The 22471-nt window shown below is 34.8% G+C and overlaps 1 protein-coding gene across 7 annotated transcripts in view; it reads right to left on the reverse strand.

The window, feature by feature from the left end:
* Positions 1-6551: 6551 nt before the first annotated feature.
* Positions 6552-22471, reverse strand: part of PTPRD (protein tyrosine phosphatase receptor type D) — a 1172279-nt gene continuing 1156359 nt past the window's right edge. For all 7 annotated transcript variants that reach the window (XM_054517855.1, XM_036402900.2, XM_036402899.2 and 4 more), the window contains 4 exons: positions 21494-21619; positions 16991-17145; positions 12912-13047; positions 6552-10533 (listed from right to left, as the gene is read on the reverse strand). In XM_054517855.1, the coding sequence (XP_054373830.1) occupies positions 10465-10533; positions 12912-13047; positions 16991-17145; positions 21494-21619 (486 nt within the window). In that variant the 3' untranslated portion in view covers positions 6552-10464. The remainder of the gene's footprint in view (positions 10534-12911; positions 13048-16990; positions 17146-21493; positions 21620-22471) is intronic.

Below are 22471 nucleotides of genomic sequence, written 5' to 3' on the forward strand. Positions count from 1 at the left end.
ACATGGTTCAGATGTAGTCTCTTCAAATTTTCCTGACTCATGCGAATCTCTAAGTTATTCAGCAGTCATTGTATACAACTTAGAGAACAGAACATACTCGGGTTTTGCTTCATGATAAATGTTCTGATATTGCTTTCCTCTTGGAAAAAGTTTTTTTTTTTTTCTGTATGTTCATGCATGTCAATGGAAAAAAGCTTTCATCATATTTTTGAAACCACTCCATTCTAAGTATTTCCATAATGCCATCAAGTTATCTAGTTCAAAGCTTTTCCCCCAGCTTCCTTTTCTGCCAGATACTGAAAATTACTAATTACTAGTACCAAGAGGAAAAAAATTCACTATCTCTTTTTTTTTTTTTTTTTACTTACCTTTCTTGTCTCCTCCCTTTGATAGAATAACTTGCTTCAATAATAGTTTTAGTATCCTATTACATTGATGAAGGAGGGAAGGAAGAACTTTGTGCAATTTATGTTGACATTAAATTTCATTGCCTCTCTATTTTTCAAGGATTCATCTGAGCTTGTTGATTCTGAATTTATGTTATTTGATTCTGTAGCATCCCATGAAATAATAATTTTTTGTATTTTATAGTGATGGATGCAGGTGTGTGCTTATTGGCAAGTAAAATCTTTGCCCAAAGGAAATTTCTGTCAAAATAGCCAAAGCATATTGATATTAATCTCCATCTTATAGCTATTAAAAGGAGAGCAAGGTCAAAATATAAATCATACTGGAGTGATACCAGCAACTACCTAGAGTGGATGCCATCAACAGAATTTATTACATACATCTCTCTCTATTCTTTTGCAAAGAAAAACAGAACAGAACAAAACAAAACAAAACAACCAAAAATGCAAGTGTGTAATTAACTCTGTGTTTCTTCTGTGAGCAAATTCACTTGAAAGTCTTGTAACGTGACTAAGTTTTAACACTTCATTTGATGAAACAATCCCAAAAGCCTGTAATACAAAAGCCCATCTAACTAATTTCCTGCAATATCTTGTGTAGACCATATATGTATATAAATTAACACAAATTTCAGCAGGTAATTAGCCTTTTTGCCCTTTCAGAATTTACTCCTAGCAATTCTGAAATTAACACAATCACAGAAAATGTTATTTACTTGTTTAAAAGAACAATTTTGTAATCAGGCAAAGGAGTATGTCCAGCTCATAAGGTCCTCAGAAGACATTGTCAAGAAACAGTAATGTAACAGAACACTTTGAGGGAATAAATTAGCACCATTTCTAAATCCATTCTACCTCCATGATTTTCAGTTTGAGCACTATTAATTTTAAGAGATGAAAAATCCTTCCTGTGCACAGAGCCCTGATGTTAATTTTCCATTAATTCTAAAGAGCACATGTGTTAAATGAGTCAGACATAACAAGTCTACACAAACTTTTTCACACATCTTTAAATAATTACCAAACATCAGATATTTACCAAACATCTTGCATTTGGTATATCATTTGATATTACTTAGCTAAAATCCTATTAGTAAAGAGATTAAGACAGGAAATGAAAATATTTTCTTGAAGACAGGATTTTTTCTTTCTTCTAGATTATTAATTTCTATCTATTTAAGAAATAAATATTAATAATTTTAAACTTATTTTTAAAAGGCTTAAAATACATTCTCTTATCTTAAATGTAGTTGTACATGCATTTGATCTAAGAAGCAGCATGCAGGAAGGATAGTAGCTTTTTCACTTCATTGAAGAGGCTTTCCACCTTGGCTTAATTCTTCAGTTAGCTAGAGAAACCAGTGCTAGTGATGCATTCATGTGAGTACCTTGTGTAAGAGCAATGTCTTGACCGAAGCGCCAAAGTCCTCACCTGTGAGGTTTATTGTAGACTTTTACTTTTTCTATAGTATTTGCAAAAATTGACTTTTATTCAGTTAAAGTAGATAGTATTAATATCTTTTTTTGCAGTGTTTATCCCTTGCACCTTATCTGATTTTAGACAGTAACATTCTGTTTCCCATTTTGTAACCCCTGTGCTTGACCACTGTTTTCTTTCGGCTGCTTCTGCACAGGGTCTGGAATGTTTCTCTGCAATTGTGTCCCCAAGAAGATAATCTGAAATTTCTGGTCAATGTCAATAAAGTTACAACTGCCAATAAAAATCTATAGCCAAATGCTGTGGGTTAATCCTAGGCAGCAGTTAAACTACACACAGACATTTGCTCACTTCACCCTTCAGTGGGATGGGGAGAGAATCAGACGGGCAAAATTAAAAATGGGTTGAGATAAAGACATTTTCACATGCAAACTAGATGGTGCATGTGAAAACAAAGACATTAATTCACTCCTTCCCATCAGCAGGCAGATATTTAGCCCTTTCCAGGAAAGCAAGGTATCACATGAAATGGCTACTTGGGAAGACAAATGCCTAACTCAGAACATCCATCTTTCTTCTTGGTTTACTCCCTTTTTTATTGACAAACACAACATTATTTGGTATAGGATTTCTCTTTGGTCAGCTGTCCCAGTTGTGTTCTCTACCAACTTCTTGTGTACCCCCAGACTAATAGCTGGTGGAGCAATGACCTCAACACCCTGAACACTGCTTTGCTGTACGTAAAACACTGGTGTGTTATCAACACTCTTTCAGTCACAAATCTAAAGCAAAGTATCATAAAAGTTGTTATGAAGAAAACAAACTCAATACCATACAAAACAACAACAACAAAAAAACCCCAACTTCTGAAAAAATGACAACTTCTGATTTTGGATAAATATTGCCTTTTATAAAAAAGCCCTACAACCATCAAACCAAAATGAACCAAACTCAAACCACCCCAAATATTACTTGGAATATTGTTTCCCATACCTATATTAGATTTAGATAGAAGTCTGCATTTTAGCTCTTTTTTATCTAAGAAGAGGGAGATCTACTTCACCATGCTGATATGCTGCTCAGATGCCTACTTATTACATAAGACTTACTCGGCAGCCTTATTCTACAATGTGGCTGAATGTATTTCCCCCTCTAGCCTGAAGAATGTAGGTTTGGGCCTCAATCTGTCATTCCAGTTTTCTGCAAAGTGCTGTAAATTGGGTAAGAGTTCTCTAAAACTGTGGGGGACTAAACTTTAAATGAAACAATCAAAGAAAAACTATAAATAAGCATTTGATGAAAATTGAATAGGAAGTTTTTATGGAAAAAATGGAATGAAAGACATTGAAACAGGAGGTGTGAATGTGTGAGATGCTCAAAATAGTCTTTGAGAGTGTGGACTAGAGAGGATGTTGCATTGATAAAAATTTTATGCGTGTGAAACAGAAGCAAGTGGTTTTGTTGTTGCCTGTGAAAGATGATTGTTTTGCCACATCTGTATTCAGTGACATACTCAACATCAGTCACTATTTCTGGTGGTTTCACAGTGCTTAGTTTGAAGTACCACAATGCCTGAACTAGATACCTTGCAGTGGTATTGCAAGCTGGTTGGTTTGGATTTAGCGATGATGCTGATGAGGTTTGTGAACTTGAAAATCCTACCTGGAGCTTCTAGATGATGTTTTGTTTTCGTTTACTGCATGGATGAGAACTTGCTGTGAGTTTGTAAATTGCCTGCTATAGTAGAATGTTGAGCTTATACAACTCCCTTAGATTTAAGAGCAAAGTGGATTTTTGAAGACTGGAATTATAGAAACTCTGATGTGTTTTCAAATAATTTCTTCCAATGAAGAAAATCTTGTATTCTGTTCTCTTGTTTTTATGTATGAGAGAAGGAAAGGCATTTCCAGGCAGTTTTGACTTTAAAGATTTACATTCTATATCCAATAAGGCTGTTGAATATACAATGAAGTACTTTTATTGGCAAAGAAAGGTTGTTTGCTTGTTCCAGCTACAATAATTAAGACTTTTGCTGACAGAAGCAAGCTGAATGCATTTTGGGTTCAAAAGCATCCTATTTATAGTCTAGATGCAAAATGAACTCTATTCACTACAATGTCTCATTTGCAGGTTATCATTCTGCTTTCCTCTGAAAGCTAGTCAGCAGATGTTTCCTTCCATCTTGACTCATTGCATTAGTGATAGAAAAACATTTTGTGTATTACCATGGTACTCTTCATAAGCAGATTTGGATGACAGAACCAACTTGTTGAAAACACAGGACAGTATAAAGAGAAAATTCTCTTGAATATTGTATATAATATATTATTATATATAATATAATCTCTTGTATATCTATGATATTCAAATCCTTTAGGTTTTGAATCAAGTAACTTTCCAAACAGTTGCAGTAACACTGCATTAATAGATTCTCCTTGAGAAAAAAGGGAAAAAAATTAAAAAAAAAATGTAGTAAAAAAGTAAACTAAAATTAAATTTTAAAAATACAATAAAATTTTGCCACAGGTCTTTGCATTAAAATTTTCTATGACCTCACACCCCATCAGTGTTTTATTTCCCCATGCAAAGTGAAATAATGACAAAAATAGCAGTCTTTCAAACTTCTGAAATTGCTTTAAAGATATTCTTTGACAGTGAAAGTAATATTGATACCATTTGGTATCTTCTGTGGACATTTTGCCAATTTGATCCAGTGCTGTTGAAGTTTCATGATCTAAAGCTGTCATATTTCAAGGTTTCAAAATGCAAAGCTATTTCATAAAATTCAGCAATTTCATGGGCAAGACAGATTTTTTTTTGCATGTGAAGTGTTGTGGAAGAAGAAGTGGTTTATCAATGGTATGTGGCTTACACATCAGCAAATTTGTTGGTTATTTTCCTCAAAATTCCAAAGTCTGTGAAAAATAATTTAACTTCATTCTGCTTAAAACTGGTTAAGGGGCGGGGGGGAAAAGGACATGTTTGCATCTGAAGTAAAAAAGACACAGCAATTTCCAGAAAGATTTTTTCCTTTTCCTTTTTTGGCCAGTGATCACTGGGGATCACTAGGTACAGATCCAGTTGTTAATGGACTGGGCACTAGTTAATGAATGATTTATTTTCATACATTCCTTATCATTACTTTTTCAGTACTTTGTTTATTCCATTACCAAATGTGAGTAGTCAAATAGATCCCTTCCGTCCCACTTCCGTCTGCACAGACTGGGAAAAACAGGCAATGGGTAAATTTATAGATGGAAATCCCTTATTACCTTAAAATCAGGACTGACCCATTTTGAGAGATACTAATGAACACTAAAGATTCTGGAAATTCTGGAATTTGGTCCGAGTGATTGGATAATATAGAAAAGATGTAAATGTTATTGTGTTTGAAGGTCTGTAGCTATTGCTTTGCTTTGAGATAGGTTAATTTCACATCTCAACAGCATTTCTGAACAGTAATGATCTCGAAGTACACAGCATCTTTTTTCTGTGTTAAGCATGAATTAGAACTTACTTTTGTTAAAACCCCATTAACTTAGAAGTTATTAAGCCATACACAGCCAAATATTTTTGTCAATACTCATTTTCACACTTTATTATGGTCCATGCTAGACGCACAGAACAGGAAAATCCAAAGAAGTCAATGCTGACATTAAAGGGTACCATCTAAAGCCACTCAGATAGTTAAAGAAACCCTTACATAACACAGCTCTAAACCACCTTGCACAGACTACGCAAAAAAGGTTCAAGTCAAAGGCAGCCTGCAATGCAGTAATTGTAAAATCCACAGAAGTCAGTGGAAAAACATTAATAGGCTTCTGTAAGAATACCAAGGCTTCACATTTACACTATTATCACCATCTTCAAGTGGAAATTAGGCCAAGAACAATACAAGTTCTTAGAAATCACCCTATGTGCACATCCTTCCAGCACAGAGAATTCTTTATTAACATGTACTTAATACTAATTGCTAATAGACTGTATTCCCTTACAAAGTAATCTTGGAGACAGAACCTGCCTTCTTTCAAAACAAGCAGACAGAGCAAGACTTGTTTTCTTTGAATAGATTGCCATGCCATGCCCCTTGTAGCTTGCCTCGATACACCTCGTTTGTTTATTCATCTAAAACTTTTCCAACGTGTTTAAAAACTTTACCACAGTATTTGGATAGTAGCCTCACAGACTCACATTTGCACTCACTGCATATGCAGTGCATAACAGAAATCAGTCAAAACTCATGACAGCCTGCCACAATTCCAGGGACTAAATTCTGACAACTGACTTTGGATTTATCCCAGAAGCTGCCAAATCTGCAGGGATTAAAAATTCACAATTTACCTCAAATGTGTGGATATTTTGCCCTCTTTGGGTTGCACCTATGAATGGAGAACAATCTATTTTCTCAGTGTAGTGATACATTTCTAAAGAGCAAAGGGGAACTCCAGAGGCATGAAAAGTGTGGTAATTTCAATTAAACTGATGAAACTATGAGAAATTATGCCAAAGGGTTTGCCTGTGCTGGCTCAAAGCTTGCTGCTGAAGATGATATATATTTGCTAACCTAAGAATGCATTTTCCACTGTCCAGCAGCTAGTTAAGAAGATTAATGACTGCTTTGTAGTTTCAATTAAACTCCTTTATCACCAAGAGGGACCAAACAAGTTTTGATTTCAAAAGTACTGCTTAAGAAAGAAGACCAGGGCTGCATAACACTGACATTTTATTAGAATTCATCTGTAACAAATGGAACTTGTGTCAGCAAAGAACTGATTTTCATACAGACTTCCTTTTGCCACCAATGTAACGAAGTAAGAAAATAAAAAGCACGCCTTTCATTCTGTAAAACATTTACGCGTACTACTAATTAGAGGTAATTGTATCTTTTTTAACAAGCCATTTTACAAGGTAATTTTTTAAAGTTTTTCAGTCTATGCATCCAAAACAAGAGCAAAGAACACAAGTTTTTATTATCTTTGTAAAGACACTCCAAGCTTGAATGGCAAAGCCACATAATGGATGGTTATAATGAGACCTGCAGCCTTCTGATATCTGTGGAGTATCAGGGCACCAAGGGAAAAAAAAAAAAGAAAAAAGAAAAAACAAAAAAAAGAAAAAAAAAAAAAAGAAAAATGGGAGAGAATAAAAGGAAACAAAAAAAAAGCTGTTGCTTTTTTTTTTCCTTTTACATGTTCTGTGTCTTTTAAATACATACAAGTGGGTTTTGTAAGCAATTTCTTACAGATGGGTTCAAGTTATTATTGGGTGTAGAATCAATAGGGCAGTGCATAGTACAAAGGTATATATAGAAAGTGCAAATCTCCTTAGAAGGTCACTCCTTCCCCCAGCCATCTTCTCTGCTATCTAACCACTCAAATAAATTTTTAAAAAAGAGCTAAATTAAACTTTTGTATAAATCATTTTTATATATTTTGTGGTTTTTTCCCCATTGCAACTAATTACAGAATTAGACATAACTACACATACAAATGTAAATAATAGCACCGTACTGGTTATGCTGATGAAACCAATTTTAAGCTTGGAAATGTATGATGTATGTAGACAAAATGCTCACTATTTAAATTAACTGTAGAATGCATATATTAGAATACAGAAAGTGGAATGCACATCAATGATGCTAAGAGCTATTGTAAGAAACAAAAAACCTGAAAGGAGTATTTAGTTGTACAACAGTTTTTCTCACAAATTGGCTCTGCTTTTTTGTATTTATTTTACTCCCTTAGTTTTGTTGGAGCTTGCAAGACAGCCTGCTAGGGAAAATGCACTGATCTTTGTACAGATCCAGTGTGCAGGAACCTTCCTTAGTCTATGTTTTCAAAATTACACTTTGTTTTGTATTTCTGAATTCCTATATTTGAGTTGAAGAACATGACCACACTACATAACCTGGTATTTTATTAATTATTTCAACATATAAATCAAGAAAGAAGAAGAGAAAGAAACATAGTGCACATTCTTCTCTGGTTCAGATGTAAGTTATAGAATCTCATTCTGAGGTAGCCTTCTATAATACTTCTATTCCATATATATATATATTTATATTTCTGTTTTGATTTTTTTGGTTTGGGTTTTTTTTCATTACAAAAGTGCTCAAAATTGCTGGAGTTTGGTCTTTCTTATTTTTACTTCTCATAGGAGTGGGAAAATTGGAAGAAGAACTAAAAATGTTGAGGCCACATGGAGAAGCCACAGCAATGATCCTATTTGAAACCCCAAAGAAAGCATCCTTTGATGCTGATCTACTAACAATGGCAGAACACATGCTGACCAAGGTCAATGTAAACAGCATTCTAGAAAGAGTCTCAAAAAGTACTTTGTGCTGTTTAGAGAATTTTCCTTTTTCCTGGAATAAAATCTGTCAATCTCCAATATGTCATGTGGGCTCAGTCTTGCTAGCCTTACATGAACCTTCCCACTGAAAGCAAGGGTTTGACTTTAGCAATCTGTTGACACAAGTGAATGAGCAGGACTTGGCCCAAAATAAATCTGAAAAAAAAAAAAAAAAGAAAAAAGAAAAGAAAAAAGAAGATGCATAAGCACTGCTGATGTCAACTACTGCTACTGTGCTGCTACAGCTCGGCAATGACAGATAACACTATAACCAGTGACAAAGTGGGTTTGAAAAGCCAACCAGAAATAGATTTCCAATTTGTGGGCTATTCTGTTATTAGAAATATGGAAAGATAAAGGACCTTGACTACCTATATGTTTTGGGTTATCATTTATTACCATCCATACTTGATTAGAAACTGGAAATGCATATTTTTCAAAATTGTCTGGTACATGTATTAAAATGTCTGAAAAGAACAACAGAGATATAAACAAACTAAACTAAATACAAATGAAGGCTAACTTAAAGAAATACTATTCAAAATAGGCATCAAATATAAGGCACTCTAAATGTAAAATTAAAATAAACCCCAGCATCCCCAAACAATGCTGTATGCCACAAAACGTTTGATTTCACAGAGCAATGTGTGTTTGGCTTTGCCCTGTTACATACGATAAATGTAAATTATATAGCGCACACTATAGACAGTATACTATTGAATACAATTTTAAAACATCTTAATACCTAGTATATTACAACATTCTCCCCTCCTAAAGGGATATGCACTGACCTTTCCCACATGCACACCTCCTACATTTAATAATATGATTTCTTATTGCACTATAGTGTTACAAATATTGAACTTCACTTGAAGCCTAAATCACATACTCTGTGTGCGTGTGTGCATGTGTGTGCTCTGTATGTGTGCATGTGTGTGTGTGTTCAGGTGGAAATGTGGATAGAAATATTATTTGGGATAGAGATGGCATTCAAATATCAATGATGTGCATTCCTCACTTCTCGTTGAAACAGAAGTTTATGGACCTTAAAAATGCAGAGATGATCAAATTGCAGTCTGATATAATTGTCGTATGTGGAAAAACTTTCCCAATGCTTTCATAAATCCAGGTATGTAAGGACTGATATGTTTATGTGCATGTGTGTGAATCTGTATCTGAATCCATCTGTATTCTCTGCAACTATATGGAGAGTCAAAAAAGGGTAGACAGTAATACATATATATATATATAAAAGAGAGAGGGTGTGAGTGTGCATGTGCATATGTGTGCGTGTGTGTGTATGTGCTAGCAGCATCTTTATACTTTGCGCCTCCCTGTTGATTCCAAAATAAACCAAAAGCCCCATTTTGATTTAACTGATTACAATGAATATTTTCTTAAAGGAAAAAAAACTCAAATAAAACTACAAAATTCATATCTAACAAGACTGTGGTACTGTAGGACTGCACAAAAATGTGCAAATTTTCAAAGTATCTAACATTTCTACAGCACAATATTACAGATAACAGTTCTACAGCTTAAAAAAAAATCTACATTTTTAAACAAAAATATTAACAGTTATGCAACCTTCTCTTTAATTCACTTCATCGAATGATAAACTCTTGTTAAAAAAAGGAAAAAGTTTACACAGTTAAAAATGAAGCACAGGTCAGCAGTATCTTTACAATACTAAAAAACTAAATCAAGGACTTTCTTTTTAAACATTCCCACATTTTCCCTTAAGTGTTATGATGAGCAGGATGATGGGAAACAGTGATGTTGAAGTAAAGAGTCCGCTTTGAGAAGCCAGAATCCAACCTTGCAACAAACATCTTGCACTGAACTGCAGTTCTCAAAACTCCTCTTTGCAAAATCATGTAATCCTGAATAAGATGATCACTCTTTCTGATTAAGTTTCCTCTTCCCCTTAACTTCAACCAATGTTGAACCCTTGAGGTATCTGTAAATGAGATCCTTCAGACGCCTCAGTGGTCAGGATTCTTTTATTATGGTTAGGTTATTAAACTGTGAATTCTTGGTCCACATGGAATACTTCTTGTTGGGTGGGGTTTTTTTTTGTTGTTTTTTTGTTTTATATATCCCCAATATTTTGTTCATTTGTTTCTTTTTTTATTATTTTTTATTTTATATATCCCCAATAATTGCTCCTTAGCTAAGAGTTAAGAAGTACTTCTAAAGCACATTGTATGGCTCAGAAGCGGCTCTCTGGATCTTAAAGGGCCTGCAATAAAAATCCACAATGGGTTTTTATGTTGCATAGTGATCAAAGCTGCCCAGATACTCCAGTGCGGCTCGATAGCAGAACTGGTATTGATCCTAGAGAAAGAAAAATAGAAAACAAATGCATCAAAAAGTCAGCTCGTTGGTTGGTTTCTAGTTTCTTTCAAGTAAATAGTGAATATTTTGTAGCTACAAACAAATATACTGCAGAGGCATCTGCAGTTCAGCAATATTCACTTGCTGACACCAACAGAAAACCACCCTGAGTTACAACAGATGAAGATAGACAGTCATTTAATGCAACAACATTTTCCACAGAATAGAGCTTCTTTTTGTGCAGAGACTATATACCCACCTACTGACAGTCTGTTATTCTGGATTAAAACAATATCAGCATAAAGCTTTCTTCTGATAGGAACATGCTAGGATGCTTTCTCTGCATGTATTTGAAACTAAGTAGCAAAATAAACAATGAATTCTACAGCTAATGCAACACACTAAGTAAAAAGGTCCATCACAACTTGAATTTGGAATTTTGTATGAAAAACCATCAGGTTAAAAATCATGTAAAGAAAGCAAAGGGAATTCCAGCCTTTCAGTAAGATAGGCTTTGATGAAGATGTGAAGATACCTTGGCCTGTGGCAAGAAAAGGACCTTAGGAGAAATCTAGAGCTAAAGGACCTTATTCACATAAATCAGACTTCATTTCAACCTATACCTTGGAGCAGAGAGAAGTTTAGTGTGCTGAGAAATTTTCTTATACCTCAGATGAATCCAACATTTGTAGATTTGTGTTATTCTCACCTCCATAAAGCAGTCCTTTTGCACATTTATGTTTTGTTGCACACTTACATTAAAATGGCACATCTACATATTTATTTCCAACTGCCATTCTTGGTTTAAATGGTAAAAAGTAAAAAATTTAAAAAAAAACAAACATAAAAGAAATTTCTCAAAAATACCAGGGACGTCTGTTTATTTTTCTGATAGTGCTGTGTGGTTGCAGTTGTTAAGATCACAATTAAAATTCTTTAGGCCAGGAAACTAATCAGGTATTTGCTTCACTGAGGTAGTATGATTACTCATAGTTCATTTCTGTTAGTTGGAATAGTTAGAACAGTGGCAGAATACATTACACATATGCTTGAATTTTAAGTGTGTGTGTGGTCCACGTGGAAGTGCTTTGTTTAATAAGGATTAGATTTCCTGGCAGTTTATAACACTGAATGAGAGATTTGTTTGCCACAGAATCCTGGAAGAAATGCCTACAGAACACCTCTGCTTTCAGCAGTGGGGATGCAGGGTAGCATACAGAAATAAGTCAAAACAGGAGGAGGGAGCATATATTGCAGAATTGAACTCTGCATTTGTCAGGTAGGCTCAAAGAAGCATAGTTTTCTGTATACTTTAGCTATTTTTTGCAGCCAAAATGACAGAAAGAAGTCATTTTTCATTTTGCTTATCCAGAAGAATGATGGTAATGGAAAATAAATGGAATTAACTCTTCAATGTGGTCACAGTGATTTACTTGGCTAACTGACAAGATTAAAAATAAATATTTGTATTTTTCATATAAGCTTTTATGAAGTTGTCTTCTTAGAAGTAAAACTGCCCAGCTTCTATGGAACCAGTTTAATTTTCTTGTGGAAAATGGCAAACTCTGGGGAACCATCTTAAATTTCACAGACTTAATTTAAAGGCCAGTGTCAATCAAATTATTCTAAATACATGTGTGATCTAAAATGTTTTCCTTCTCTTTCCCTTTTTGTTGGTCCTCCTAACCTATTGGCTCTGGCTTAGTCCCGGTCTTCTGCTCAGAAATTAAGGCAAAAATTAAGGGCATTAACTGATAATGTTTAAGCATTCTTTATGATGTGACAGATTTCCAAGCATACAGGCACAGGTAACTGGTCTATACTGCTTATCACTTTCTTTATTTCTCTATGCCACACTTAATAGCATAGAAATTATTTACACTATAGTTATCCTGAATGCTGAATTTACCATTAAGATTTTCAGGCCAAAGAGCCACTTGCTTGGTGACACAAAAAAACCATGAAAATAATACAGTGTCAGTCTGAAGACATAATCAAGACCTTACTTCCAGGAGAAAAAAAAATAAAATCAGTGGATCCACCTGCAGAAACAATTTGCCTGTTTCTTTACTACCACACATTTCTGCCTGGGAGCAAGGATCAAATAAAAATGTGTGATGCTTCACAAATGGATTTTCTTAACTACCATAATTTAGGATCCACTATTGAAATGATTTTTTTTCTTCCTCATCTTGCAGTAACTACTGCGATAACAGGAAATAGTCCTTTTACAGATTTTACCCTGTAGTCACAGGGCCAATATATGTCTTGAGATCTGACTGTAAGCATGTTTTATACAGTATCTATCTGTGCATATTTTTGCTTGTGTAAATACCATTTCTTTTCCATCACCATTGCATAAGGATACTCATGCTTACCTCTGTCTGTACCATGGCTGGCCGCTGTGTCCTTAACATTTTGACAGTCTGGAAGATGTCCACAACGCCTTCATATCTCATTCGTTCTAGCACAATGCTCAGGGTTATGAATACTCCAGTCCTTCCAACACCCGCACTGTTGAAGAAAATGAAGAGAAAATAAAAGGAAAAAAAAATGTTAATTGACAGTTAATGCTGAAAGAATTGGCTGACAAATTCTTTGTGGTTACAACACACCATATGTGTATAAATTTCTATATGGGGAAAGGCTCACTAAGCAAAATTCCATAGCAAATTACCACATTGCATTCAAAAGAATAACTGCACTCAAGCTAACCTTACATCTACTGAGTACATCCAGACTCTCCAGTCTTCCTTGCAAAGATTTGATTTGTTCATCCAGATATACAATATCACTGCATGGTGAAGGCAAATATTAACATTTGTTGCCAATAACATATATTGGAACTGACAAGAGAAAATGAAGCCAAAATACATTTTACTGCTTGCTTTACTGCTGTTTGTCATGTATATGCCCTGTTTTGCACATCTTCTCTGTGTTATTTTACCTTCTACTTTAAGTTCGAAGTATGGATGTTCATTTAATATTGAACTTGTTCATACATTCAAATAATGGACAGAGAAAGATGTCAATTCAGATCTTATTCAAGACTGGCAGTCTGGATCTTTGCTTTCCAATGCTGATATACATTTACCATGTTTGACTATATTAGTCTTAAAAGTATTCTTTGAGTATATATGTGGCTTCTTTGCTCTCTGTTCTGTCCTGGGTTTCTGCTATTCGCTTTAACCCTCAAGATGTGATGGAAATTCTTGCCATCAATAGACCCAATAACTGTCAGCTTTTAAAATTAAACAATCACTTATTCAGGATGATTATCTTTTGCAAAAGAGACAGGTAACTACACAGAAAAAAAGACTTTCTAAGTCTGAACTTCTATGGATGGAAACCAAGCACCTTGTCATATCACTGTTGATGCTAATAATTTCACAAGGTTTTCTCCAGCCAGATAACCCTGGAAAGCTGAATATTTATGAGACCTATTCACTAGACAGATGAATGGAACAGCATGAACAGCAGGAAAATCCTGAAGAACTCTTGAATGTTCGTATGAACTATGACAGAAATCCAGCAAATTCACAAATGTAGTGCAGAAATTGAATGTTCAAATTGTATGATTGTATCTTAGTGTTTGGTCTAGGTCAGAGCTCTTTTAGGGCTATTAGACATATGCAATTGGATTTATCAATTTTGCATAGGCTGTGTGCCTTGAGATTGCTGAAGCCAAAGGACAACTGACACACCACTGACACACCATGTTGTCAGTGGTGATTTACCTATGTGATATAATAACAGTCCTGGACGTCTAAAGCAATTGCAGAGCAAGGTGCCTGATGAGGTAAATTAGACAGCTACTACTTTAGAAACATCCTGAAAAATCCTGGAACCTGCTCGTTGGAACCACCTTGAACTTTGCAGACCTGATTACAGTGTGATCTAAACTAAGTAGCCCAGGAAATGACCAGGAGAATGAACACAGACTACCATTTTACATTGTCCTGCACTGCTATTTAATTATTAAAAAAAAAAAGAATTCTAAATGTGTGAGAGCATTCTGGCCTCATACAGTAGACAAATCTTTGTTACTTTTAAAAAATTACTTGGAAATCTCGAGCAAAAGGAAGAAATTCCTTCGTTGTCTCGGGTACTTAAAAAATCAGCAAGTGTCTCCAGGAGAGACTTAATGAGGAAGAGAAACTAATATGGAAACATCTCAATGCTTGCAAATCCTAATTGGTCCTCAAGTGTAATGTCTTGAGAAAAGCCTGTGGGAAATTGATCCTCTTCCTCTTAGAGTGGCAAACATACTTTAACATTGGAACAATGCCTATCCAAAGATGGTTAGGATTTCTAGAGTAAAGAAATCCTTCATGATGCATTATAACTCCCCATGATTCATAATTTAGACTAGAAACTAAATTTGAGATGCTTTAATGAACTATGTGGATGTATTGATTTTTTGTAAGAGAGAAGAGTTTATTATTACAAATACATCTTGACTGCATTCTGGGAAAGGTCTTCCTCAGTCTTGAGCTAAAAGCTGGAATAAAAAGACTATAAATATCTAATATTGGTTTAAGTGAAAATTTTACTTCAAGATGAATAGCCCATTGCTCTCTTAAATAGTTTTAAGTATCTGCCTCATGAGGTTAGAAATTTTTTAATTCAACAGACTGACCTATTTGTAAAAATGTTACGGAAAAAGAAAATTTAGAATTATGGATTGGGGGAGTTTACTATGTAGCAGAGAAAGCAAGCTTGTGAAAATTATATAGACTGTAAAGGAGACCCAAAGGAAGTGACACTAGGGGTGTTTTAATTCACTGTAGAACTCATCATGGTACAAACTGGAGGCATTATTTCAGTAATTCCTCAGACACTAGGAAAGCACAGGTATCCAGGATCTTGTGTTTCCTGAAAGAAATAAACAATCTTACTAATTTGCTAGGGACACTTCCTATTCATGTAAGTCAACTAACACTGGCAATGATGATTAGCCTTACCAGTCCCTAAATAGTCATTACAATAATGATAAAGACATTTAAAAACCAAGCCATGATTAGTTACACTGCATTTGACTTTGTTTCTGGCAATGTCAATGGTGGAAGTCCATAATTTTACCATGAAAGATCACATCCATTTGGGAGGGATATGTAATGTACTGGAAGCAGTATTCACTGTAGTCACAAGTGGACAAGTCTGTATGGTACAAAGAACCTAGAATAAAAATACCGCTCTGCTTTCTTATCTGCATAAAGGCATAAATATTGCTTATTACTCCTGTCCTCTCAAAACTCATTAATGTTGAAGAATAAGGCTTATTCTTATCTGGGTTGTTCTTCCTCCCGCTTGTGAAATGAATCCCAATCAGTGCTCTGCAATGCTACTCTCCTCAGCAGACTATAAAAATTTTTAGGCACACAAGAAAAGTAGGATTCAAGTATTCCAATACATTTATTTTGTCTGTCTTTCAGATTAGAGGATCGTAAAGAACTCAAATTATGTTCACCCCTGACTTGGGAAAGATGAAAATTTCTCTCCCTCTGTTTACTAGGCTCTAGTAAACTCATTCATTTGTCTTCATGATAATATTGGGGCACTACTTGTCTTGCAGTAAGAACTTGCAATTTGTGTCAGTATTTTGCATCTCTGTTATATAAATAACAATATTTAATCTACAAAAAAGAACTTCATATTACAAAAATGAGTGCCTAAAATCCTAATGGAATTTATAGAAAACAATTTATTAAATAAGAGATAAGAGATAAAGATATTATTTTTGGCCATCTGCTATAGACTCTAGAACACTGTAGAGGAAATAAATAAAAAATACAAGAATATTAAAAAGCCCATGCTGGATTATTTCTAACCACCATGCAAGTCATTTTCATCTGCATAGCAATTGCAAAGAAGGGAAGTCATCACATAAAAAATGAGCAGAAGTTCTGAAGCTAGAACTCATAAACTCAAACCTCAATGATTTCTTTGACAGGCAAAATTTCTAAAACACCACTTTCTATTCCGTTCCCTTTCTTGAGATAGCTACCTTTTTTATTTTGCTTCATTTTGATAGCTACTAATGTGCCACTGAGGTTTAACTAGCTTGGTTGCAGCTAATAATTCCTACCAAAGTAAAAGCTTTTAATTTCTAGTGGAAAAAATATCAGATGTAGTAGCTTGTGATAAGGCTCTTCCTCTGCCTTCTGTGGGCAGCACTGATCAGACTGCTTTTATGCTGAATTAGAAGCATTTATATGTGAAAAAATCATGTGTTTCCACATATTTTTGAAAAACAATTTTTGTATAAATGGAGTATCACAGAACAGTTCTCATTTCATAAAGCAGTTCATGCTATTCCATTTTAGATCCTCTATTTGATTACATGATGAATGTAATCAAAATGTTGTTTAAATATACATGTTCACCACAACCACCGATCAACTTTAGGAAAAAACCAAATCTGCATATAATTTGTTTTTAAACTTTGTTTACTTACCTGCAATGAACAGAAATTGGTCCATCTTGACCAAATTGCTCTTTTGTTTTATGCACTTGGCCAATGAAGTCAATAAATCCTTCTCCAGACTTTGGCACTCCTTGTTCTGGCCAGTCAGTGAACTGGAACTGCCTCACTGTTCGGGACTGGCCATCCTTTAACAAAAGACACAAATACAGCACGTTGCTGTGGCTTAAAGTTGGTCAGCGAATAATCATAAAGACAATCACAAAGTAAGGATGTTGGGAGGAGATGGGGAATGGCTAAGATTACATTTATGGAAACTCTTTCAACTGCAGTACTACTATTAAAGCTTTTGTATCAGTCCAGAAGTATTATTATGAGTTTCATTAACTATATTGCATGGATTCTCTTCCACACTGCATTGGAGAGTTGTCTGGCATTCAGATGGTGTAAAAATTGTGCCTGAGGTCAAAGCTATAACAACCCCATGAGGGGTATATTAATTTTTTTGTATATTATGTTTTGAATCCTGTGGACTGCAAATTCCTTTATATACAGATCAGGTAGAATAAGGTCATCTAATGTGGCTTTCCATTTCTGAGATATGCTCAACTACTTCACAGCAGGAATATCTTTACTGATAAGACTTGTTTAGTCATTGCCCTCCTTGCAGATGTTATCTTTAACAGTAAGCTGCTTTCTATGAGGTGAACATTTTTCCTGGAAGAAGATGGATAAACAAGCTGGTTGTTTAACAAATTTCTCTTCAATAATGGTTCATTTAATTCACCAACAGCTTGGAGTTAGTTAAAATTGAAAGGAAGCGCTTCCTTTCTCAAAACAAGCCATCTGAAGCTCTTCAATCCCCATGGTTAGGAATACTAACAGTTTTTCTTTAAAGTGCAGACTACAGCATCATAGTTATTTTTATGATGAAGCCACTGGAATTACTAAATGCCAGCTTGTGCTATCTGCCTATTTAATGTGCAAAAAGTCAGGACACATAAAAATGCAATACAAATGAATAAAGCAAATTTGTTCTGCATTTTCAAACATTGATGATTTTGACACTGTCAATCTGCATGACTGTTATGTTCAAAATCATGGCAATATGAGCTAGTGATGTTAACTGGTGCCTCTAGACATCATGTTTTCTAAGCACCTACCCTGTCATGTCTTCAAAATGGTCTTCTATTAAGTGAAACTCATGAAAAATTGAACTTTCTTCTAAGTAAAACTCATGAAAAAATTGACATTATTACTGGAGATTCCCATCAAAAAGCAGCAAGTTATGCTGGAGGCAGGAAAAATCTTTCTCTTTTTCCTTAGACCACAAGCATTCAACTGCTACAGATCTTTGAAATGATAAAGTGATTTTAAATATAACTAAAGGAAACCCCAATAATTTGCTTTTATATTTCCTCTGGTTCTGTGGGATTTTGCCTCCTGTGTCTCAGATGAGTGAGGAAAACAGAAAAAATGTGTGTGTGTGTACCAGCAACTACTCCATGAGAGGACCCTCACAGTGTGTACTTCCACTAGGTCACAGCAACAGTTTAGTGGCCTGTATCTGTGAAACACTTTTTTCCACTTACACAAATAGGTAATGTTTGAAAATATTCACCCAATTGGATTTATTGTGGGCATCAACACAAAGAACTAAATGTTTAGTTCCAAAAATGGCATTTTGTTAATACAAACATCTCTGATAATGGCTTCCGTAATCCCATTTTCTCCAAAAAAGACATAATGAAATTGCATCCTCCAGATAGCCTTAGGCAGATGATAAAAATTTGTCAAGAAGACACAAGTACAGTTTTATTCCCTTCAAAATAACCTTCTATTCTTTCAAAGTAAAGAAGGAAAACCTGAAATCTGAATCTGACTTACTTTTTCCAGGTAGAATAAGTAAGGAAGACACTAATTTATTTAAGTCCAGTCTGTCACTGGAAAAGTTAACACATTTCTCTGTCATAAATAGATCTAATGGTAAATATTTCTGTTTTGGTGTGTATATACCAACTGCATTAGTATGTTTCATGATTTAAGTAACTCAGTATTTCAATGCAAGTCTGTGAAATGACAATAACCTCTGTTATTTAATATTATTTAACAAGCAGAGAGGTAAAGTTACTTAGTCTATGTTAGACTAGCATTAAAGCATATGGGGAACTGATCTGCAATTTCTTACATCTCCCTCTGCTACTGACATTATAAAGTGTGTTGATTTCTTTTAATGAGATTCTTGCCAACAGCAGTCCAGATACAAATGCCAAATTTTATTAAAATCTTTTAAATACTGTGACAGTTTGCACAGTTAGTTATCAAAATAAGTACTTTAAAATCCCTGTGTGGCACAGTGGGCTTTAATGTTTTATCCTGTATAGTGGCTGACCGTTTGGATTTATTCTTCCTCCTCACAGGGGATATTCAATTGTCTTTTGATTATGCTTTAGAATTGATATTACTCTCTTACAGCCATCACTAATAGTTGAGCCTTAAATAAAATTGGCCCAACATATTGGCCTCTTGAGTTTCCAGAGAAAGTGAGTACAAAGCAGTTAGAAGCAATAACTTGAAACAGTTACTGAGGTCAATTTCACCATATGACAACTCACAGCTCAGTTTCAGAAATAAAAGAGAGTTCCACAGCAGACCCTTGCTGGTGGCATCTAAACAGGTACAGTGCCTTGTTTTTTGTCCTTGTGGAATAACTGGTCATCTCGGCTCTGCCAGAGTATGGATGGGTGTTATAACAGTACAGATGGATTTGGAGATGAGAGGGACATAGGACGTTTGCAATCACTCCAGCATTCACTCTTCTTTGAGTGCAACAATTTAGTCAAACGATTTCAATTACTGGGTGTGACAGCCACAAAAGCCTAACTAGAGGAAAACTATAATCTACATTTTGGTAAGTATTTCCCACTTCTTCCAGTAAATTTGGAAGGAGATATAGTTTTCCAGCATAACTAGAAAATTTAGGATGGTGCTGTCAGCTCACTGAGGAGTTTAACAAAATTTGGACCATCAAGATAAGGAGGTTCTTAAAATTTGAGTAGCAATAACATGTGACAGTAAAATGTTATATCAGGACCTTCAATGTGCTTAATGCTTTCTCAAAGAGGTTTATTAATATAATTTCAAATAAAATTAGTTCTGGTAAATTTAATTATTTGGCCCTTTACTGGTTTCATAGCTGTAGGTAAGCAGACTTGCCTAAATATTCTACTTCAATACAAAGTCTTGAAGGAATTTTTTTTATAATATAAAATATTTGGGGACACTTTGATTACAGCTATGGCTTTTTGTTATAACTGTAAATTTGTGATCAGAGCTTGTGAACTATGTCACATGATAATTCTTCCAACTTGAGACAGACTTTTAATAGAAAATCAATTAAAACTATCAGGATATTTGCAGTGAAATTGGATTTGACTACCTCTGCTTCCAAGCGTGTTTAAAGACTGATGCTAGGAGCCTGTTCTCCACTTTTCTTAAGCACAAATAGGTTAGAGAAGATATGAGTCATATGATTCACATTTCAAATAGAATGAAAATCAGATCCAATGTATCTACAGTTCCTTTACAAAAATCTACACCTGAATCTCATTTGCCAAACAAAAAGTTCATATGCTCACTTGATACGATACTAACAATACTACCCAATTTTACTTGATGCTCACATTAAAAGCAGTGGTCTAGCTAACCATGAGGAAGTCTAATATTTCAGATGCTGACAGGCAACTCTGAGTAGACACTCATGATATTCCTAGACATTACACCCTGCTATTTTGCTTGAACAAGTGTTATTCCACAGTGCCTACAGAAACAGAGGCTGACAGTATGTTTTCCTGCCACACAGACTGAAGTGTTAGAAATCAAGTCTGAGAAACACCAAACATACATTAAAAGTTTATGTGTGTTTAATCTTATATGAGTACTCAGTTTTGGACTCAGGAATTCAGATTAGAAATGAAGTATGAAAATGAGGATGCTAAGGTCACAGCTGCATGTATCTATTCTGCAGATATACTAGAGAGCTGAAAATATACTACATGAAAAATCAAATTATAGTGCGCAAAGCTTGTCCAGCTTTTCTTATGAATGTCATTTGCTTTGCAGTTCTAAAATCTCAGTATATTAACCTTCATAGTCACTCAGCCTCAAGGGTGGTGCAAAACAACAAAACAAGACTTTATGTTGCAAAAATTGTACCCAATAATAATCAAGGGGAAAATGAGGAAAAAGAGGAAAATAGTTCTCAAATAATCTAATGTATTTTGGCACAAATAGTTCAGAACTATAAAATTGTGCTGCCCAGATGCTAGATCTGAATGAAATCAATCATTCCTACAGAAAGATCCCATTTATTTAAAAATAACTTAATCTGATTTTTTATTATTGCTTGTAGAAAGTATATCTCTGGGTTTTCTTAATAATAGTAAAAATTCTAAAACCCCCAAACACAGAAAAAAAAAAGAAATAAACACTTTCTTTTAAACTTATGGGAACAAATGTAATGTTATTTTGACTTACCCTTGCATCTGTAACCTTGAATTCCCTCAGAATATACTGTGGCATGTTGTACTCTGCCATTGGATCTACCACAAAATACTGGTATCTGGCTGAGCGCTCCGCAGGCCAGTACTGGTGGCATTTTTCCTATGAAATAACAAAATAAAACACACTTCCTATTATTTGAGAGCACTACCATAAACTGGTATAAACCCTTTTTTACTCTGCTAAGTATAATATTCATGGAAGGTATCAATAGTGACAGGAACATGAGCTGCTTGTGTTGGTGTAGAGTAAAAAAATATCTTTAATACTGCATTGCCAAGGGTTTCTCATTGTTTGCCGAATATCTGAACTTGTTTATACTTCTGCTCAGTTTTATTGTCTATCAGTGACAAGAGCTATCCTTAATCTAATTTTCAATGGTGAATTTTTATCTCAATTTAAATCTTGATACCACCTTCAGTTTTCTTCCTTTTTGCTTGTTGGAGCAAGTCGCCCCAACCTCAGTCACTACTCTATCTCTGCATCCACTAGCCATGTCCTGAATAATCTCTTTTCTCTCAGACACATGGTCTAACTCAGATTTCACTTATCAGATGCCAGCTTTCTCTTGATGTAATCCTGTCCAGATAGCAGACTGCTTCATTCCTTCCAGTTGACAGAGTACCAATGAAATGAGTTTAGAACTGTAAACTGGGGGATGAAACTTTCATGTGCGGCACAGAACACACAGAAGACATTCCAATCTAAAAAATACCACACTTTCTTTTAACATTTTTACAAGGAGATGCTGCAAAAGTGAAGTTTCCAAAAGAGAGATCTTTTTTTCAATAGACAGCAATGGTCTCTCTTGCTGAATCTCAATGTGTCCCACACAAACACACCATGTCTAGTTTGTCCATTGCAACACATCAACAGATTGGAAAAACTTACACCTATGACCAGGAAGGCCACTCCTGTTTCAAGAGAAGAAGGAACCAAAATTCTCATCTTTAG

Source organism: Molothrus ater, chromosome Z (assembly GCF_012460135.2).
Source record: "Molothrus ater isolate BHLD 08-10-18 breed brown headed cowbird chromosome Z, BPBGC_Mater_1.1, whole genome shotgun sequence".
Classification (NCBI taxonomy): Eukaryota; Metazoa; Chordata; class Aves; order Passeriformes; family Icteridae; genus Molothrus; species Molothrus ater.